The sequence below is a fragment of the Phalacrocorax carbo genome, chromosome 33 (genome assembly GCF_963921805.1).
Source record: "Phalacrocorax carbo chromosome 33, bPhaCar2.1, whole genome shotgun sequence".
Classification (NCBI taxonomy): Eukaryota; Metazoa; Chordata; class Aves; order Suliformes; family Phalacrocoracidae; genus Phalacrocorax; species Phalacrocorax carbo.
In genome coordinates this window covers 925,244-944,188 of record NC_087545.1, presented here as the reverse complement: position 1 = coordinate 944,188, position 18,945 = coordinate 925,244, and the positions used below count along the sequence as shown (strand labels likewise).

Here is an 18,945-nt window from a genome sequence, read left to right as displayed (position 1 = left end):
TATGGGGGGTCCTGGTCCCTGGGGTCCCTATGGGGTCTATAGGGTATTGTGGCACTATGGGGGTCCCTATGGGGATCTATGGGAGGTCCTGGCCACAGGGGGTCCCTATGGGAGTCAATAGGGTATTGTAGGACTATGGGAGTCCTTATGGGGATCTGTGGGGGGTCCCAGCTCTGGGGGGTCCCTTTGGGTGTCAATAGGTATTGTAGCACTATGGGGTCTCTATGGGGGGTCCCGATCCCAGGGGGGTCCCTATGGGGTCTATAGGGTGTGGTAGCACTATGTGGGTCCCTATCGGGATCTATGAGGGATCCTGGTCCCAGGGGGTCTCTATGGGGGGTCCCGATCCTAGGGGGGTCCCTGTGGGTTCTATAGGGTGTTGTAGCACTATGGGGGTCTCTATGAGGGGTCTCGGTTCCAGGGGTGTCCCTATGGAGTCTATGCAGTACCGTGGCACTATACGGGTCCCTGTGGGGTCTGTATGGGGTCTGTGGGGTATTGTAGCATTTGGGGATTCCTATGGGGATCAATAGAGTATTGCGGGACTATGGGGTTCCCTATGGGGATCTGTGGGAGGTCCCAGCCCCAGGGGGGTCCCTATGGGGTCTATAGGGTATTGTAGCGCTATGGGGTTCCCTATGGGGATCTGTGGGAGGTCCCAGCCGCGGGGGGGCCCGAGGGGGTCTATAGGGTACCTTGGAACTATGGGGGTCTGTATGGGGGCCCGGTGCCAGGGGGGTCCTTATGGGGTCTATAGGGTATCATAGCACTATGGGGGTCTCTATGGTGACCTATGGGAGGTCCTGGATCCAGGGGGTCTCTATGGAGTCTATAGGGTATTGTAGCACTATCTGGATCTCTATCGGGATAAACGAGGGATCCCGGCCCCAGGGGGTCCCTATGGGGTCTATAGGGGCTGGCGGCCCACCAGAGACCTCTGCGGGCCCCCTCGAGGTCCCCCAAGGGGCGGGGCCGCTCCCGCCCCGTCTCTATGGTGCGGGGAGGGCGGGAGGTCCGTGCGTCGGCCCCTCTCTATGGTCGCTGCCCCCTTCCGCCCCGTCCCCTGCGGGGGCGCGGGCGCGCGGCCCCGGAAGTGACGCGCGGCGGGTCGCCGGAAGCGGCGGCGAAGGCGCTTCCGCGTGTCGGCGCCGGCGGCGGTTCCGGCGGGCGCGGAGGTGAGTGCGGCCCCGCCCCGCCCCGCCCCGCCCCGCCCCCTGGGGCCCCTGGGGGGGGAGGGGCCGGCGCCTGGGGCCGCGCGCTGGTGGGGGGTGGGCGGGGTGGGGTCGCCGCACCCCGCTGACGTCCCGTGAGGTGTCCCCCTGCCCCGTGTGACGCCCTGCCAGGTGTCCCCGAGCCCCCGTGACGTCATCAGGGCGCTCCCCAGCACCCCTGGCGACACCCCGCAGGGTCCTCCCAGCCCCCCCTCGCGATGCCCCCTGCGGTGTCCCGGCCCCGGGCGATGTCCCCAGCCACGTCCCCAACCCCGGTGACACCACGCGGGGTGTCCCCAGCTCCTGGCGATGCCCTGGAGGCTTCTCCACATGACGTCGATGTCCCCAGCTGCGCCCATAACCCCCTTGGTGATGTCATCGCTGGTGTCCCATGATCCTGGAGATGCCCCGGTGGCTTCTCCACCCCACTTTGACATCCCCAGTCCCTGGTGACACCCCATACAGTGTCCCCAACCCCTGGTGACACCCCATACGGTGTCCCCAGCTCCTGGTAATGCCCTTGTGGCTTCTCCATGACGTCGATGTCCCCAGCTGTGTCCTTAACCCCCCCCAGTGATGTCCTCACTGGTGTCCCATGATCCTGGTGACGGCCCGGTGGCTTCTCCACCCCATCCTGATGTCCCCAACCCCTGGTGACACCCCATACGGTGTCCCGAACCCCTGGTGACACCCCATAAGGTGTCCCCAACCCTTGGTGACATCCATGTGGTGTCCGCAGCTCCTGGTAATGCCCTTGTGGCTTCTCCATGACGTCGATGTCCCCAGCTGTGTCCTTAACCCCCCCAGTGATGTCCTCACTGGTGTCCCATGATCCTGGCGATGCCCCAGTGGCTTCTCCACCCCGCCTTGGCGTCCCCAGTCCCTGGTGACACCCCATACGGTGTCTCCAACCCCCGCCGCTCTCCCCTCAGGTACCTCCAGACCTCGCTGCCAACGCCGGTCCCCGCCGGCGCCCGTCCCCGCGGCCATGGCGGAGGCCGTCCACTACATCCACCTGCAGAACTTCAGCCGTTCGTTGCTGGAGACCCTCAACGGGCAACGCTTGGGCGGCCACTTCTGCGACGTGACGGTTCGCATCCGCGAGGCCACCCTACGGGCCCACCGCTGCGTCCTGGCCGCCGGCAGCCCCTTCTTCCACGACAAGCTGCTCTTGGGTCACTCGGCCATCGAGGTGCCGCCCGTCGTCCCCAGCGGAGCCGTGCGGCAGCTGGTGGAGTTCATGTACAGCGGTTGCTTGGTGGTGGCTCAGTCGGAAGCTCTGCAGATCCTCACCGCCGCTTCCATCCTCCAGATCAAGACCGTCATCGATGAATGCACCCAGATCATCTCCCAGAGCCGCGGGCCCAAGGCGCTGCCCCCTCCGCCCCGCCCGCCGCGCCCCGACCCCGCCCCGGCGCCCACCGACCCCCGCCACAAGCCCCTACCGGCACCGGCACTGGCACCGCCGGAGCCCGACGTCCGCTTCGGTCCGGCCGAGCCGGCGCCGAGCTGTCACAGCCGCAAGCAACGCCAACCTCTGCGGCTCCAGCTGCCGGTTAAGGAGGAGGAAGAGGAAGAGGAGGAAGCGGGGGGCACCGCCGCCGGTGAGGAAGGCTTCGCCCCCCCACCCTTCGCCGCCGAGGAACCCCCATTTTTTGGCGCCCCCGAGGTCTTCGCCGACGCCTTCCTGCCCCCCTGGCCCGGCGAGGAGGGGGGCAAGTTCGGGCCCGACTGCAGCCTGGAGGCGCTGGGCCGGGCGCCGGCGTTCGGGGCCAAGGGGGTGACGGGGGGCAACGGTTTTGGCTTCGCGCCGCCGCCGCCGCTCTACGAGGGGGGAGCAGAGGCGGGGCTGGGCGGGGCGGGCGTCGCCCCGACCCCCGAGGCGCCCCAGCCCGGCCCCTCGCGTTGCCCCGAGCCCTCCTACCAGTGCGGCCACTGCCAGAAGACCTTCAGCTCCCGCAAGAACTACACCAAACACATGTTCATCCACTCCGGTGAGGGGACGCCGAGGCGGGGGGACACGGTGGGGAGGCGGTGGGCTCGCCCGGCGCCCCGGGGTGGGCGGGGCCGGGGTGGGGTCCTGGGGGATGGTGGGGGGACGGAAGGGCAGGGAGATGCCGGGGGACAATGATTTGGGCGGTGGGGACGGTGCAGTGAGGGAGCGGGGACACGGCGGGACGGGGGCGTTGGGGGACAGGGGCAGTGACGTAACGGGGACGGACGGTGACCGCGTTGACCTGTGTCACCCCATGTCAATCCACGTTGACGCGTGTCGCTCTGTTCATGTTGACATGCGTTGCCCCACAGGATCAGCGTTGACCCGCGTCTCTCTGTGTTGACCCATGTTGATCAAGCGTTGACCTGTGTTGACCCATGTCGCTCCATGTTGACACATGTCACTCTGTGTTGACCCATGTTGACATGCGTTGCCCCATGTGGTCAGTGACCTGTGTCGCTCTGTGTTGACCCATGTCACTCTGTGGTGACCCGTGTTGATCAAGCGTTGACCTGTGTTGACCCGTGTCGCTCCACATCGCTCCATGTTGACACATGTCACTCTGTGTTGACCCATGTTGACATGCGTTGCCCCATGTGGTCAGTGACCTGTGTCGCTCTGTGTTGACCCATGTCACTCTGTGGTGACCCGTGTTGATCAAGCGTTGACCTGTGTTGACCCATGTCGCTCCACATCGCTCCATGTTGACACATGTCACTCTGTGTTGACCCATGTTGACATGCGTTGCCCCATGTGGTCAGTGACCTGTGTCGCTCTGTGTTGACCCATGTCACTCTGTGGTGACCCGTGTTGATCAAGCGTTGACCTGTGTTGACCCGTGTCGCTCCACATCGCTCCATGTTGACACATGTCACTCTGTGTTGACCCATGTTGACATGCGTTGCCCCATGTGGTCAGTGACCTGTGTCGCTCTGTGTTGACCCACGTCACTCTGTGGTGACCCGTGTTGATCAAGCGTTGACCTGTGTTGACCCGTGTCGCTCCACATCGCTCCATGTTGACACATGTCACTACGTGTTGATCCATGTTGACATGTGTCACTCCATGTAATCAGCGTTGACCTGTGTTGACTCACGGTGACCTGTGTCACTGTGTGGTCAAGCACATCAGTCTGTGTTGCCCCATGTTGATCCATGTTGGCCCCATTGATCTATGTTGACCCATGTCACTCCGTGTTGCTCCATTTTGACCCCTGTTGACCTGTCCTGATCCATGATGTCCTATGTCCTTCTGTGTTGGCCCACGCTGACGCAGTGCTGACCTGTGTTCACCCATGTTGACCTGTGTTGACCCACGCCAATCTGTGGCTCCCCATGTTGATCCATGTTGCTTTGTTAATCCGGTGACCCACGTTGACCTGTGTTGACCCGTGTTGATCTACATCAACCCACATTGATCTGCTGACCCATTTGACCCGTGTTGATTCACGTTCACCTGTGGAACCATGTTGATCTGTGTTGACCCACGTTGATCTGCTGACCCATGTTGACCTGTGCTGATCCATGTTAATCCACGCTCACCTCTGGATCCATGTTGACCCGTGTTGGTCTGTGTTCGCCCATGTCACGCCCTGTTACCTGTGTTGATCCATGTTGATCTGTGTTGACCCTTGATGCATGTCACTCCCTTTTGACCCACATTGACCCGTTGACTTGTGTTGACCTATGTTGACTCACATTGACCCGTGTTGACCCGTGCTGACTGATCCATGTTGACCCATGTTGACCCCTGTCAACATGTGTTGCTCCGTGTTGATCCATGTTGACCCGTATTGATCAGTTTTGACCCACGTTGATCCGTGTTGACATGTATCGATCTGTGTTGACCCATAACAATCTGTGTTGACCCATGTTGATCCATGCTGACGCATATTGATCCATGTTGACGCGTATCTATCCATGTTGACCCATGTTGATCCGTATCAATCTGTGCTGACACATATTGATCCATGTTGACCCATGTTGATGTGTATCGATCCATGTTGATCCATGTTGACACGTATCGATCCATGTTGACCCATGTTGATGTGTATCAATCTGTGTTGACATGTATTGATCCATGTTGATCCATGCTGATGCATATTGATCCGTGTTGACCCACGTTGATCCATGTTGACGCGTATCGATCCATGTTGACCCATGTTGACGCGTATCGATCCATGTTGACCCATGTTGATCCGTATCGATCTGTGTTGACACATATTGATCCATGTTAACCCATGTTGACACGTATCGATCCATGTTGACCCATGTTGACACGTATCGATCCATGTTGACCCATGTTGACGCGTATCGATCCGTGTTGACCCATGTTGATCCGTATCAATCTGTGTTGACACATATTGATCCATGTTGACCCACGCTGATGCGTATCAATCCATGTTGACCCATGTTGACGCGTATCGATCCATGTTGACCCATGTTGACGCGTATCGATCCATGTTGACCCATGTTGATCCGTATCGATCTGTGTTGACACATATTGATCCATGTTAACCCATGTTGATGTGTATCGATCCATGTTGACCCATGTTGACACGTATCGATCCATGTTGACCCATGTTGACACGTATCGATCCATGTTGACCCATGTTGATCCGTATCAATCTGTGTTGACACATATTGATCCATGTTGACGCGTATCGATCCATGTTGACCCATGTTGACGCGTATCAATCCATGTTGACCCATGTTGATTGACCCATGTTGATCTGTATTGATCCATGTTGACACGCATCAATCCATGTTGACCCACGTTGATCCGTGTTGACCTGTATCGATCCACATTGACCCACGTTGATGTGTATCGATCCATGTTGACCTATATTTATCCATGTTGGCTCACATTGATCCTTGTTGATGCATATTGATCCAAGCTGACCCATGGTTGTCTTCCCGTAGGCGAGAAGCCCCACCAGTGCTCCATCTGCTGGCGCTCCTTCTCACTCCGTGACTACCTGCTGAAGCACATGGTGACCCACACGGGCGTCCGCGCCTTCCAGTGCGGCGTCTGCTGCAAACGCTTCACCCAGAAGAGCTCCCTCAACGTCCACATGCGCACCCACCGCCCCGAGCGCTTCCAGTGCCGCCTCTGCACCAAGGGCTTCTCCCACCGCACTCTCCTCGAGCGCCACGCCGCTGCCACCCACCCCGTGCCACCGCCGGGGCCACCGCCGGGGCCACCACCACCTGAACCTGGGCTGGCAACGTGGCCAGGCGCCGAGGCCGCGGGTGCTGGCCCTGCTCACACAGCATAAAGGTGCCCCGGGGAGGGGCCCTGCCACCCCTGAGCTGCTTCGGGGGTGGGCTTTGGGGCTCCCCCCATGCCCATGGATGAGCCTCCGGGACTGTTTGAGCACCCTGGGGTGAAACCTGGAGGACTCTGACCCCACTGCAGCCATGGATTTGATGCCCTGCATGGACAGATGGAGGGAGATGGGGGTCCGTCCCGCTTGTCCCCTCCCAGCGACATGGCTTCCGTCCCCCCAAACTGCGGTGGTGGGGGCGGTTAAACAGACTTGATGCCGCTGGCGGGTGGTGAAAAATCAACACGCGGGTTTTAAGGACCATTTTAGTGATGTTAATTGTGATTTTTCCCCCCCCCTCTAAAAAAATCCCCCCCTCCACAATGCTTGCCCACATGACACCTTATCTACGGAATAGCGGGTGCCAACCGTGGGCACGTGGCCACCATGGAAGGGCTGTGGTAGCCGTTGGCCATGTCATGGGCCCCCCCCAGGTCTTTGCGATGATGACGGGTGCCAATGGGACCAACCCACATCCCTGTGGCCACCACAGGTGAGCTGTAGTAGCCGTTAGGCTGTGTCATGGGTCCTCCCCGAGCCTTTGTGTCCACCTTCGGCTCCAATGTCATCTCTTTTTGCCCACATGGCTTCTCCATAAGCCAATGGGAGGCACTAGTGGGGCAAACCCATGTCCCCATCGTGGGCCCTGCCCAAGTCTTTGTGTTGACAGTGGGCGCCAGTGGGGCCAAACCACATCTCTGTGGCCACCAGAGAAGGGCTGTAGTAGCCATTGGCCATGTCATGGACCCTTCCCAAGTCTTTGCATTGGTGACAGGCACCAAAAAGGCCAGACCACATCCCCATGGCTACCACAGAAGGGCTGTGGTAGCCGTTGGCCACGTCATGAGCCCTCCCCAAGCCTTTGTGTCCACATTTGTCTCCAATCCTGTGGCTTTTTGCTTACGCAGGTTCCCCATGAACCAACGATGGGCACTGATGGAGCCAAACCATGTCCCCACGGCCCCCACAGAAGGGCCACAGAGCCATTGGCCACATCATGGCTCCTCCCCGAGGTTTTACATTGACGGTGAGCACGAATGGGGCCAAACTACATCCCTGTGGCCGCCATGGAAGGGCCATAGCGGCCACTGGCCACGTCATGGCTCCTCCTGAAGTCTTTGTGTCGGCAATGGGTGCCAATAGGGCCAACCCACGGACACGCCGCCATCACAGAACAGCTGCAATAACCGCTGGCCACGTCCTGGATCTTCCTGAAGTCTTTGTGTTGATGATGGGCGCCAACGGGGCCAAACCATGTCCCCATGGCCACTGCAGAAGGGCTGTAGCAGCCATTGACCATGTCATGGATCCTCCATGAATCCTTCTGTTGGCAATGAGCACCAGCAGGCCAAACCATGTCCCTATGGTCACCACAGAAACACCATTGTCCGCTCTGCCGCCGCCTCCCCTCTCCCTGGGGAGCCCCTCAGAGCCCCCGGCGCATCGCCAGGGCCGGACCAGGTCCCCGCTCAGCCGCGTGGAGGCGGCGGTGGCGAGCGAGGTGGGAGCCGCGGCTGAAGGTCTTGGGGCAGTCGGGACAGCGGTAGGGCTTCTCGCCGGTGTGGGTGCGCTGGTGCTCGAGCAGACGGGCGCTCTCACCAAAGCATTTGCCGCACTGGCTGCACTGGAAGGGCTTCTGGCCGCTGTGGAGACGGCGGTGCTGGCTGAGGTTGGAGCTCCAGCCGAAACGTTTGCCGCAGGCGCCGCATTCGTAGGGTTTCTCGCCGGTGTGGGTGCGCTGGTGCTGCAGGAGGTTGGAGTTCTGGGTGAAGCTCTTGGCACAGGCGCCGCACTTGTAGGGTTTCTCGCCCGTGTGGGTGCCCAGGTGCCGCATCAGGTGCGAACTCTGCCCAAAGGCCTTGCCGCATTCGGTGCACTTGTAGGGTTTCCGGGTAGCCGGGGGGGGCGTGGGGGGCAGCCCCCAGGGCCAGCCCAGGGCGGGTGATGGGGGCAGCGGTGGCGATGTCACCAGGCTCTCGGGGGTGTCAGTCTCTGGGGACGTCAGGGTGCCTGTGGGGACACGGAGCTGGGGGTCACCATGCGGATCCCTAATTGCTCTCCCTGAGCTTCTTAATGGCCCCCAGTATCCCAAACTGATCCCTGGAATTCCTGAATCACCTCAGATCTCCCAAATCACCCCTTGCTCTCCCTCACTGCCCGCCCTGATCTCCCAAGTTGCCTCCCAAGCCATATGGTGCCCCCTCCTCAGACCCAAACCTCATTTGGAGATGGCCAGGAGGAACGTGGGGGTCAGGGTGGACCCTGGTTGGGGTTGGGTTGGAGCAAGGACCCCTCAGAGGTCCCCTGTGTCCCCCCCACCCTGGTGGGATGGAGCTGGGGAAGAAGCACTGGGACATGGTGGGTCTCCATCCTTGGAGAGCCATGGGGAACCCAGATGAGATGGATCTGCTCTGGTCAGTGTTAGACCCCTCTGCTGTCCAGTGAGGCTTCACGGTGCCCCTCTGCACCCCCTCCTGGGCAGGGCTCACCTCCGTGGGTGCCGGGTGGCTCCTCTGGCTGCTCCATGGCCTGCGGGGAGACACAGGGTGGGGGGGAGATGGGGGGGGGAGGGCTCAGCACCCACCCCCAGCCCCCAAAAGAGGACCCAGGCATCCAGGTGGGAATGGGGGGGGGGGCAGACACCCTCTGCCAGTGCTGGAGACTGGGGGGGAGCCCTGGGTGGGCTGGGGGGAGCACCCGGGAGGGGTCCTAGGGTCGGGGGGACAGAGGTGGAGGGGGGGATAAGGGGGCTTTGGGGGGGGGCACGGACTATGGGGGTGCACCGAGGGTGAAAGGGGGGCACGGGGGGCCTCCGCACCGGGAGGGGGGACCCCAAAAGGGGTGCGAGTGGGAGGGAGGCGGAGCGATATCAGGGGTTCCCTGGGGGGTCCCGGGAGGGGTCCCCAGGGGCTGGGGGAACGGACACGGGGTGGGGGGGCGGCTCCGGGGAGCCCGGGGGGGGCTCGGGGCTGGTCCGGGGGTGTCCCCCGGGGTGTCCCCACCAAACCTCACCGAACCGCCGCGGAGCCGCCGCCGCCCCGCGCTCCCGGAAGCGCTCGTGCACGGCTAGGGGCCGCTCCGCGCCGCTCGGAGGACCGCGACTCGATGGTGTTAACCCCCTCCGTGCCGCCCTGCCCCCGGCGGAACCCTGCATTATTATTATTTTGGCTTGGGCTCAGTTTTCCCCATTTCAGCAGGTTTTTTTTCCCCATTTTCAGGCCTCACCCCAGCGTCCCCCAAGGGCTGCGGGGGGCCCCGAGGGGCAGAGTTAAGGGGACGGGGGGGTATCCAGGTCCCAGAGGGCGCAGGACAGGGTTCAGAGCTGAATTTGGGGAGACAGTCGGAGGGGTCCAGAGCTGGAGTAGGGTGTCTGGAGCTGAATTCGGGGGGTCCCTGAGGTGGCTCATGTCCCCACCAGTGGGTGACGAGGCCGGAGCACTGGCGGTGACACCCTGAGGTCCCCACGGTGATGAGCAGAGTTCAGGGGATCCCCGGTATCCATATTTCGGGGTCCTCTGAGGCTCCTGGGAGCAGATTCGGTGACACCCGGCGCCCGTTTCGGTGTCCCCGAGGGCTACTTGCGTCCCTGCTGGTGGGTGACGAGGCCGGAGCGTTGGTGGTGACACCCTGAGGTCCCCACGGTGATGAGCAGAGTTCAGGGGATCCCCAATATCCGTATTTCGGGGTCCTCTGAGGCTCCTGGGAGCAGATTCGGTGACACCCGGTGCCTGTCTCAGTGTCCCCACTGGTGGGTGACGAGGCCGGAGCGTTGGCGGTGACACCCTGAGGTCCCCACGGTGATGGGCAGAGTTCAGGAGATCCCTGATGTCTGTATTTTGGGGTCCTGTGGGGCTCCTGGGAGCAGATTCGGTGACACGCGGCACCCGTTTCGGTGTCCCCGAGGGCTACTTGCGTCCCTGCTGGTGGGTGACGAGGCCGGAGCGTTGGCGGTGACACCCTGAGGTCCCCACGGTGATGAGCAGAGTTCAGGGGATCCCCGGTATCCATATTTCGGGGTCCTCTGAGGCTCCTGGGAGCAGATTCGGTGACACCCGGCACCCGTTTCGGTGTCCCCGAGGGCTACTTGCGTCCCTGCTGGTGGGTGACGAGGCTGGAGCGTTGGCGGTGACACCCTGAGGTCCCCACGGTGATGAGCAGAGTTCAGGGGATCCCCGGTATCCATATTTCGGGGTCCTCTGAGGCTCCTGGGAGCAGATTCGGTGACACCCGGCACCCGTTTCGGTGTCCCCGAGGGCTACTTGCGTCCCCGCTGGTGGGTGACGAGGCCGGAGCACGGGCAGAAGCACTTGCCGCAGCGCGGGCAGGGGAAGGGCTTCCCCCCGGCGTGACCGCGCCGGTGCACCGCCAGCCGGGAGCGGGCGCCGAAGGTCTTACCGCAGTCGGCGCGGCGGTGGGCGCCTGGGGGCAGCGGGGCCGCGGGGACGGCGTCGCGGGAGGGCGGTGTCGGCGCTGGCAGCGGTCGCGGAGGGTTGGTGGGGCCGGAGGCTGCGGGGAGAGGGGACAGTGAGGTGGGGGGTGCGGGGAGGCCGGGGACACGCGGTGTGACACAGTGTGACATGGGGGACACAGAGAGACATGGGGGACACGCGGTGTGACACACGGTGTGACACGGGGACGCAGAGGGACATGGGGGACACGCGGTGTGACACACGGTGTGACACGGGGACGCAGAGGGACATGGGGGACACGCGGTGTGACACACGGTGTGACACGGGGACGCAGAGGGACATGGGGGACACACGGTGTGACACACGGTGTGACACGGGGACGCAGAGGGACATGGGGGACACGCGGTGTGGCACAGTGTGACACGGGGACGCAGAGGGACATGGGGGACACGCGGTGTGGCACAGTGTGACACGGGGACGCAGAGGGAGATGGGGGACACACGGTGTGACACAGTGTGACACGGGGGACAGAGGGACATGGGGGACACACGGTGTGACACACGGTGTGACACGGGGACGCAGAGGGACATGGGGGACACGCGGTGTGACACACGGTGTGACACGGGGACGCAGAGGGACATGGGGGACACACGGTGTGACACATGGTGTGACACGGGGACGCAGAGGGACATGGGGGACACGCGGTGTGACACGGTGTGACACGGGGACGCAGAGGGACATGGGGGACACGCGGTGTGACACACGGTGTGACACGGGGACGCAGAGGGACATGGGGGACACGCGGTGTGACACACGGTGTGACACGGGGACGCAGAGGGACATGGGGGACACGCGGTGTGACACAGTGTGACACGGGGACGCAGAGGGACATGGGGGACACGCGGTGTGACACACGGTGTGACACGGGGACGCAGAGGGACATGGGGGACACACGGTGTGACACACGGTGTGACACGGGGACGCAGAGGGACATGGGGGACACGCGGTGTGACACACGGTGTGACACGGGGACGCAGAGGGACATGGGGGACACGCGGTGTGACACACGGTGTGACACGGGGACGCAGAGGGACATGGGGGACACGCGGTGTGACACAGTGTGACACGGGGGACAGAGGGACATGGGGGACACACGGTGTGACACACGGTGTGACACGGGGACGCAGAGGGACATGGGGACACGCGGTGTGACACACGGTGTGACACGGGGACGCAGAGGGACATGGGGGACACGCGGTGTGACACAGTGTGACATGGGGACGCAGAGGGACATGGGGGACACACGGTGTGACACACGGTGTGACACGGGGACGCAGAGGGACATGGGGACACGCGGTGTGACACACGGTGTGACACGGGGACGCAGAGGGACATGGGGGACACGCGGTGTGACACAGTGTGACAAGGGGACGCAGAGGGACATGGGGACACGCGGTGTGACACAGTGTGACACGGGGACGCAGAGGGACATGGGGGACACGCGGTGTGACACAGTGTGACATGGGGGACGCAGAGGGACATGGGGGACACACGGTGTGACACACGGTGTGACACGGGGACGCAGAGGGACATGGGGGACACACGGTGTGACACACAGTGTGACACGGGGACGCAGAGGGACATGGGGGACACACGGTGTGACACACGGTGTGACACGGGGACGCAGAGGGACATGGGGGACACGCGGTGTGACACAGTGTGACACGGGGACGCAGAGGGAGATGGGGGACACACGGTGTGACACACGGTGTGACACGGGGACGCAGAGGGACATGGGGGACACGCGGTGTGACACACGGTGTGACACGGGGACGCAGAGGGACATGGGGGACACGCGGTGTGACACAGTGTGACATGGGGACGCAGAGGGACATGGGGGACACGCGGTGTGACACAGTGTGATATGGGGGACGCAGAGGGACATGGGGGACACGTGGTGTGACACACGGTGTGACACGGGGACGCAGAGGGACATGGGGGACACGCGGTGTGACACACGGTGTGACACGGGGACGCAGAGGGACATGGGGGACACGCGGTGTGACACGGTGTGACACGGGGACGCAGAGGGACATGGGGGACACGCGGTGTGACACAGTGTGACACGGGGACGCAGAGGGACATGGGGGACACGCGGTGTGACACACAGTGTGACATGGGGACGCAGAGGGACATGGGGGACACACGGTGTGACACACGGTGTGACATGGGGACGCAGAGGGACATGGGGGACACGCGGTGTGACACACAGTGTGACATGGGGACGCAGAGGGACATGGGGGACACGCGGTGTGACACAGTGTGACATGGGGACAGAGGGACATGGGGGACACGCGGTGTGACACACAGTGTGACACGGGGACGCAGAGGGACATGGGGGACACGCGGTGTGACACGGTGTGACACGGGGACGCAGAGGGACATGGGGGACACGCGGTGTGACACAGTGTGACATGGGGACAGAGGGACATGGGGGACACGCGGTGTGACACACGGTGTGACACGGGGGACAGAGGGACATGGGGGACACACGGTGTGACACAGTGTGACATGGGGGACGCAGAGGGACATGGGGGACACACGGTGTGACACACGGTGTGACACGGGGACGCAGAGGGACATGGGGGACATGCAGTGTGACACACGGTGTGACACGGGGACGCAGAGGGACATGGGGGACACGCGGTGTGACACGGTGTGACACGGGGACGCAGAGGGACATGGGGGACACACGGTGTGGCACAGTGTGACACGGGGACGCAGAGGGACATGGGGGACACGCGGTGTGGCACAGTGTGACACGGGGACGCAGAGGGACATGGGGGACACGCGGTGTGGCACAGTGTGACACGGGGACGCAGAGGGAGATGGGGGACACGCGGTGTGACACACGGTGTGACACGGGGACGCAGAGGGACATGGGGGACACGCGGTGTGACACACGGTGTGACACGGGGACGCAGAGGGACATGGGGGACACGCGGTGTGACACAGTGTGACATGGGGACGCAGAGGGAGATGGGGGACACGCGGTGTGACACAGTGTGACACGGGGACGCAGAGGGACATGGGGGACACGCGGTGTGACACAGTGTGACATGGGGACGCAGAGGGACATGGGGGACACGCGGTGTGACACACGGTGTGACACGGGGACGCAGAGGGACATGGGGGACACGCGGTGTGACACACGGTGTGACACGGGGGACAGAGGGACATGGGGGACACGCGGTGTGACACAGTGTGACATGGGGACGCAGAGGGACATGGGGGACACGCGGTGTGACACAGTGTGACACGGGGACGCAGAGGGACATGGGGGACACGCGGTGTGACACAATGTGACACGGGGACGCAGAGGGACATGGGGGACACGCGGTGTGGCACAGTGTGACACGGGGACGCAGAGGGACATGGGGACACGTGGTGTGACACAGTGTGACACGGGGACGCAGAGGGACATGGGGGACACGCGGTGTGACACAGTGTGACACGGGGACGCAGAGGGACATGGGGGACACGCGGTGTGGCACAGTGTGACACGGGGACGCAGAGGGACATGGGGGACACGCGGTGTGACACAGTGTGACACGGGGACGCAGAGGGACATGGGGGACACGCGGTGTGACACAGTGTGACACGGGGACGCAGAGGGACATGGGGGACACGCGGTGTGACACAATGTGACACGGGGACGCAGAGGGACATGGGGGACACGCGGTGTGGCACAGTGTGACACGGGGACGCAGAGGGAGATGGGGGACACGCGGTGTGACACACAGTGTGACATGGGGACGCAGAGGGACATGGGGGACACGCGGTGTGACACAGTGTGACATGGGGACAGAGGGACATGGGGGACATGCCATGTGACACACGGTGTGACACGGGGGACATGGGGACACAGAGAAGGACGTGCGGTGTGATGTGGGGGACATGTGGTGTGACACAGTGTGACATGGGGACATTTAAGGTGACACAGGGACACTGGCAGTGACATGGGGACATTTGGGATGAGATGGGGACGTAGGGAGACACGTGGAGGGACACGGCGGAGATACACGGGAAACACGGGGACACGGGGGACACGGCGCAATGTGAGGGGACACAGGGCGTGACGTGGGGATGTGGGGACCTGGAGGGACACACACAGTCGGGGGGATGTGGGGGGACACCTGGCGTGACATGGGGGGGACATGTGGGGACATGAAGGGACTTCGAAAGCCCCAAGGACACACGGGGGACGTGGGGGGGACGCAAGGGGACACACAAGGGGGTCTGGGGGGACCTGGGGACACAGAGACGTGGTGGCGACACGAGGATCTCAGGGGACACGTGAGGGACATGGGGGGACTGGAGGCTCTTGGGGGGACATGTGGGGGACACAGGGGGACACTGAGGGACCTGGGGACATGGAGGGGGACAGGAGGGGACATGGGAGGATGTGGGGGGACACATGGGGACCCACAGGGACATGGGGGGACCTGGTAGAACCCAGGATGCACACCATGGGGGACATGGTGGGGGACACAGGAGACACTGAGGGACATGGGGACACGGAGGGGGACACAGGGGGACCTGGAGGGGGGGACACAGGAGGACATGGGGGGGGACGGACACAGGGAGGACATGAGTGGGACATGGAGGGGACACAGGGGACACTGAGGGACCTGGGGACATGGAGGGGACACAGGATGATGTGGGGGGACACAGAAAGACCTGCAGGGACACGGGGGACATGGAGGGGACACTGAGGGACCTGGGGGGACCCAGGGTGCTCACTAGGGGGGACATGAGGGGGACACAGGGGACACTAAGGGACCTGGGGACGTGGAGGGGGACAGCAGGGGACATGGGGTGCTCACTGGGGGGGACATGGAGGGGACACAGGGGACACTGAGGGACCTGGGGACACAGGAGGACATGGGGGGCACAGGGTGACCTGCAGGGACACAGGGGGGACATGAGGGGGACACAGGGGACACTGAGGGACCTGGGGACACAGAGGGGACAGCAGGGGATGTGGGAGGACGCGGGGTGCTCACTGGGGGGGACATGGAGGGGACACAGGGGACACTGAGGGACCTGGGGACACAGGAGGACATGGGGGGCACAGGGTGACCTGCAGGGACACAGGGGGGACATGAGGGGGACCCGGAGGGGACCCGGAGGGGGACAGGAGGGGACCCGGAGTGCTCACCGGGGGGGGACACTGTCCCCGGGCCGCCAGCACCCAGGAGCCCTCGGCCAGGAACATGGTGCCTGTGGGGACACCACCATCAGCCAGTGCTCCCAGTGTCCCCTGGGGCCCGCCCAGTAACCACCAGTGCCCTCCCAGCGTTCCCAGTAAAGCTCAGTGCTCTCCCAGGACCATCCCCCACCACTGTTCCCAGTAACCCCCAGTGCCTTACAGTGCCTCCCACTGACATCCCAGTGCTCCTGGTTTCCCCCAGTCGACCCTCCCAGTGCTCCCAGTAACTCTGTCCCGGGGCTCCTAGTGCTCCCATTAACCCTCCTGCAGCACTCCCAGTAACACCGGTGATCCCAGTAACCCCCTTGCTGGCCTCCTCAGTGCTCCCAGTTCGCCCCCCTGGCACTCACAGTACCCTCCCAGTACTCCCACACCCCCCTTAGTGCTCCCTGTCCCTCCCCAGTCCTCCCAGTTTTGTCCCCAGTACCCCCCTAGCACTCCCAGCACTCCCCCAGCACACCAGGTAACCCTCTGATGCCCACCCAGTGTTCACCCTCCCAGTCCTGCCCAGTCCTCCCAGTCCTTTCCCCAGCACTCCCAGTATCTCCCCAGCATCCCTCCAGCACTCCCAGTAACCCCGATGCCCCCCAGTGTTCACCCTACCAGCCTCCCCAGTCCTCCCAGTCTCTCCCCAGTACTCCCAGTCCCTCTCCAACCCTCCCAGTAACCCCCTGATGCCCCCAAGAGTTCAGCCTGCCAGCCTCCCCAGTGCTCCCAGTTCTGCCCCCCAGCACTCCCACTAACCCTGATGCCCCCCCGTGTCCACCCCTCAGCCTCCCCAGCTCTCCCAGTCCCCCCCCAGTGCTCCCAGTTCCGCTCCCCAGCACTCCCAGTCCGTCTCCAGCATGCCCAGTAATCCCCTGGTGCCTCCCCATGTCCACTCCCCAGCTCTCCCAGTCCCTCCCCAGTGACCCCTGTTCCCCGCCATCCCTCCCAGTACCCCGCCTCCCTAGTCCCAGTACCTCGGTTGGGCCCCGAATCGGGCCGAACTGACGGGAGCGGCAGAAAAGGGGAGGGGGGGGCGCGCTCCGCCCGCACCGGGAGGCGGGAGGCACCGGGGAGGGACCGGGGAAACCGGGGGCAGCCGAAGGGGGCGGGGGCGGCACCGGGGGGGACGAACGGGGGCGGGATGGGGACGGGCCGTACCGGGGGGCCCCGCCCCCCCCCCCCGTGAGGTCAGTACCAGGGCCCTGTCGTGGGTGTCCCTGGCACCCACGTGGGGTGGGGACACCCAGGAGGGACGCCCCCACCCCTGGGATTTGTCACCACCCTGGGGACACCCCGGGAGGGGTGTCACCATGCCCGGGACACCCACACGGACATCCCCACCCCAGGGTGGGAGGTGATGTGGTGGTTCAACACCCACAGGTGTCCCCCATCCTCCTCCAGTAGCTCCCAGTTGGGTGCCGCATTCCCACTGGTGCAGGGTGGGGACACCCACGGGTGACACAGGCCCTGGGACAGCATAGAGGCCCCCACTGGGCCCCCACGGTGGGGTGGGGAGGGGGAGGAGCCCTCTCCTCCATGGACTGGGAATAGGGGATGAGCCCCCAAACTGGGAGAGAGGCTCCCAAACAGGGAACAGAGGAGGGGGTGTGAGCACAGACCCCCTCCACCCCAAACTGGGAGTGGGGGAGGGGGAAACCCTTCCCAAACTGGGAATGGAGGAGAGAAACCCGCCTTCAAACTGAGAATAGGGGAGGGAGATAAATCTGCAAACTGGGAATGGGCAACTGGGAATTGCCCCTAAACTGGGAATGGGAGAGGGGAATAGCCCTCCCCCAAAAAATGGCAAGGGAGGGGGCTGGGAGAAACGCCCCAAACTGGGAGTAGGGGAGTGGAGAAGCACCCAGCTGGGAACTGGGGAAGGGATTCAGACAGACCCCATTTATCGGGGTGGGCACAGTCACCCCCTCAGTTTTGGGGCTCCCCCCTACTGGCAGGTCATTAAACAGGCCAAAATCTGGGTTCTTTTGGGAGGGGATGGGAGATATTCACCCCTGCAGCTAGTGAGGGGAGCCCCAGTTTGGCCCAGTTTGCCCCCAGTCCGCCACCCTGGGCCCCCCCAAACACCTTTATGACCCCCCCCAGCAACTTTCACCCAGCGTCAGCCTTAAATCACCCTCTCCAGTGGCAAGGTTATGTATTTTTAAGGTGTTTTTACTCACTTAAACGCGGCTCTGGGGACCTCAAAGACCCTTTGGAAACTCTCAGGCTTCTCCTCTGAGAGCGAAATCAAGGATTAAACTGACTGGGAAGTAAAAACATGAGGCAGGATGAGATGGGTGGGTAGAGGGAAACGCAGGAAGCTTGGGGTTAGCAAAGGGGGTGTTGATGGGGTCACCGGGACAGGACGGGGAGCTGAGGGAGCTGAACTGGGGCTGTCCAGGCTGGTCCTGGCATGGCTGGGGGTGAGCTGTGGGTGAGGGTGGTGATTTCAGGGTGACATTGGGAGGGACGTGAACTCATACCACAACGTAGAGCCAGGTTCTGGCCTAAGACCCTCGCCCACAACCAGCCCTAAGCCTGGGCTTCCACCCAGGCCCAAAACCAGCCCTTGGGCAGGTCCTTGCTCAGAGCCAGAGCTCAGCTTGAGCCCCCAGCCCAGCCCCAGGCTGACAGCCAAGGCCTGGCACAACCATGCCCAGCCTTGGGCCTTGCCCTAAGCTAATGCCCGGGCCTTGCCCTAGGCCCACACCCAGGCCCAGCTCCAGGCCTAGACCCAGACCCAG

The 18,945-nt window shown here is 63.2% G+C and overlaps 2 protein-coding genes across 2 annotated transcripts; one reads left to right on the top strand and one right to left on the bottom strand.

Moving 5' to 3' along the window:
• The first annotated feature begins 1,094 nt into the window (after window positions 1–1,094).
• On the top strand, window positions 1,095–6,858 carry ZBTB45 (zinc finger and BTB domain containing 45). The gene is made up of 3 exons (XM_064437579.1): window positions 1,095–1,175; window positions 2,144–3,205; window positions 6,129–6,858. The coding sequence occupies exons 2-3, from the start codon at window positions 2,200–2,202 to the stop codon at window positions 6,482–6,484; spliced, it is 1,362 nt and encodes a 453-aa protein (XP_064293649.1). The 5' UTR covers window positions 1,095–1,175; window positions 2,144–2,199; the 3' UTR covers window positions 6,485–6,858.
• Window positions 6,847–17,309, bottom strand: LOC135310324 (zinc finger protein 22-like). The gene is made up of 5 exons (XM_064437581.1): window positions 17,176–17,309; window positions 16,163–16,224; window positions 10,928–11,038; window positions 9,022–9,061; window positions 6,847–8,542 (listed from the first exon to the last, which is right to left on the bottom strand). The coding sequence occupies exons 2-5, from the start codon at window positions 16,217–16,219 to the stop codon at window positions 7,959–7,961; spliced, it is 792 nt and encodes a 263-aa protein (XP_064293651.1). The 5' UTR covers window positions 16,220–16,224; window positions 17,176–17,309; the 3' UTR covers window positions 6,847–7,958.
• Window positions 17,310–18,945: the final 1,636 nt, after the last annotated feature.

Bases quoted from the DNA above. Each gene is read 5' to 3' on its own strand.
- ZBTB45 (XM_064437579.1), top strand. From the start codon at position 2,200: ATGGCGGAGGCCGTCCACTACATCCACCTGCAGAACTTCAGCCGTTCG. The intron at 3,206-6,128 runs GTGAGGGGACGC...GTCTTCCCGTAG, and splicing joins ACACATGTTCATCCACTCCG to GCGAGAAGCCCCACCAGTGC.
- LOC135310324 (XM_064437581.1), bottom strand. From the start codon at position 16,219: ATGTTCCTGGCCGAGGGCTCCTGGGTGCTGGCGGCCCGGGGACAGTGT. The intron at 11,039-16,162 runs GTGAGCACTCCG...CTCTCCCCGCAG, and splicing joins GGGGACAGTGTCCCCCCCCG to CCTCCGGCCCCACCAACCCT. The intron at 9,062-10,927 runs GTAAGACCTTCG...GTCTCCCCGCAG, and splicing joins CCACCGCCGCGCCGACTGCG to GCCATGGAGCAGCCAGAGGA.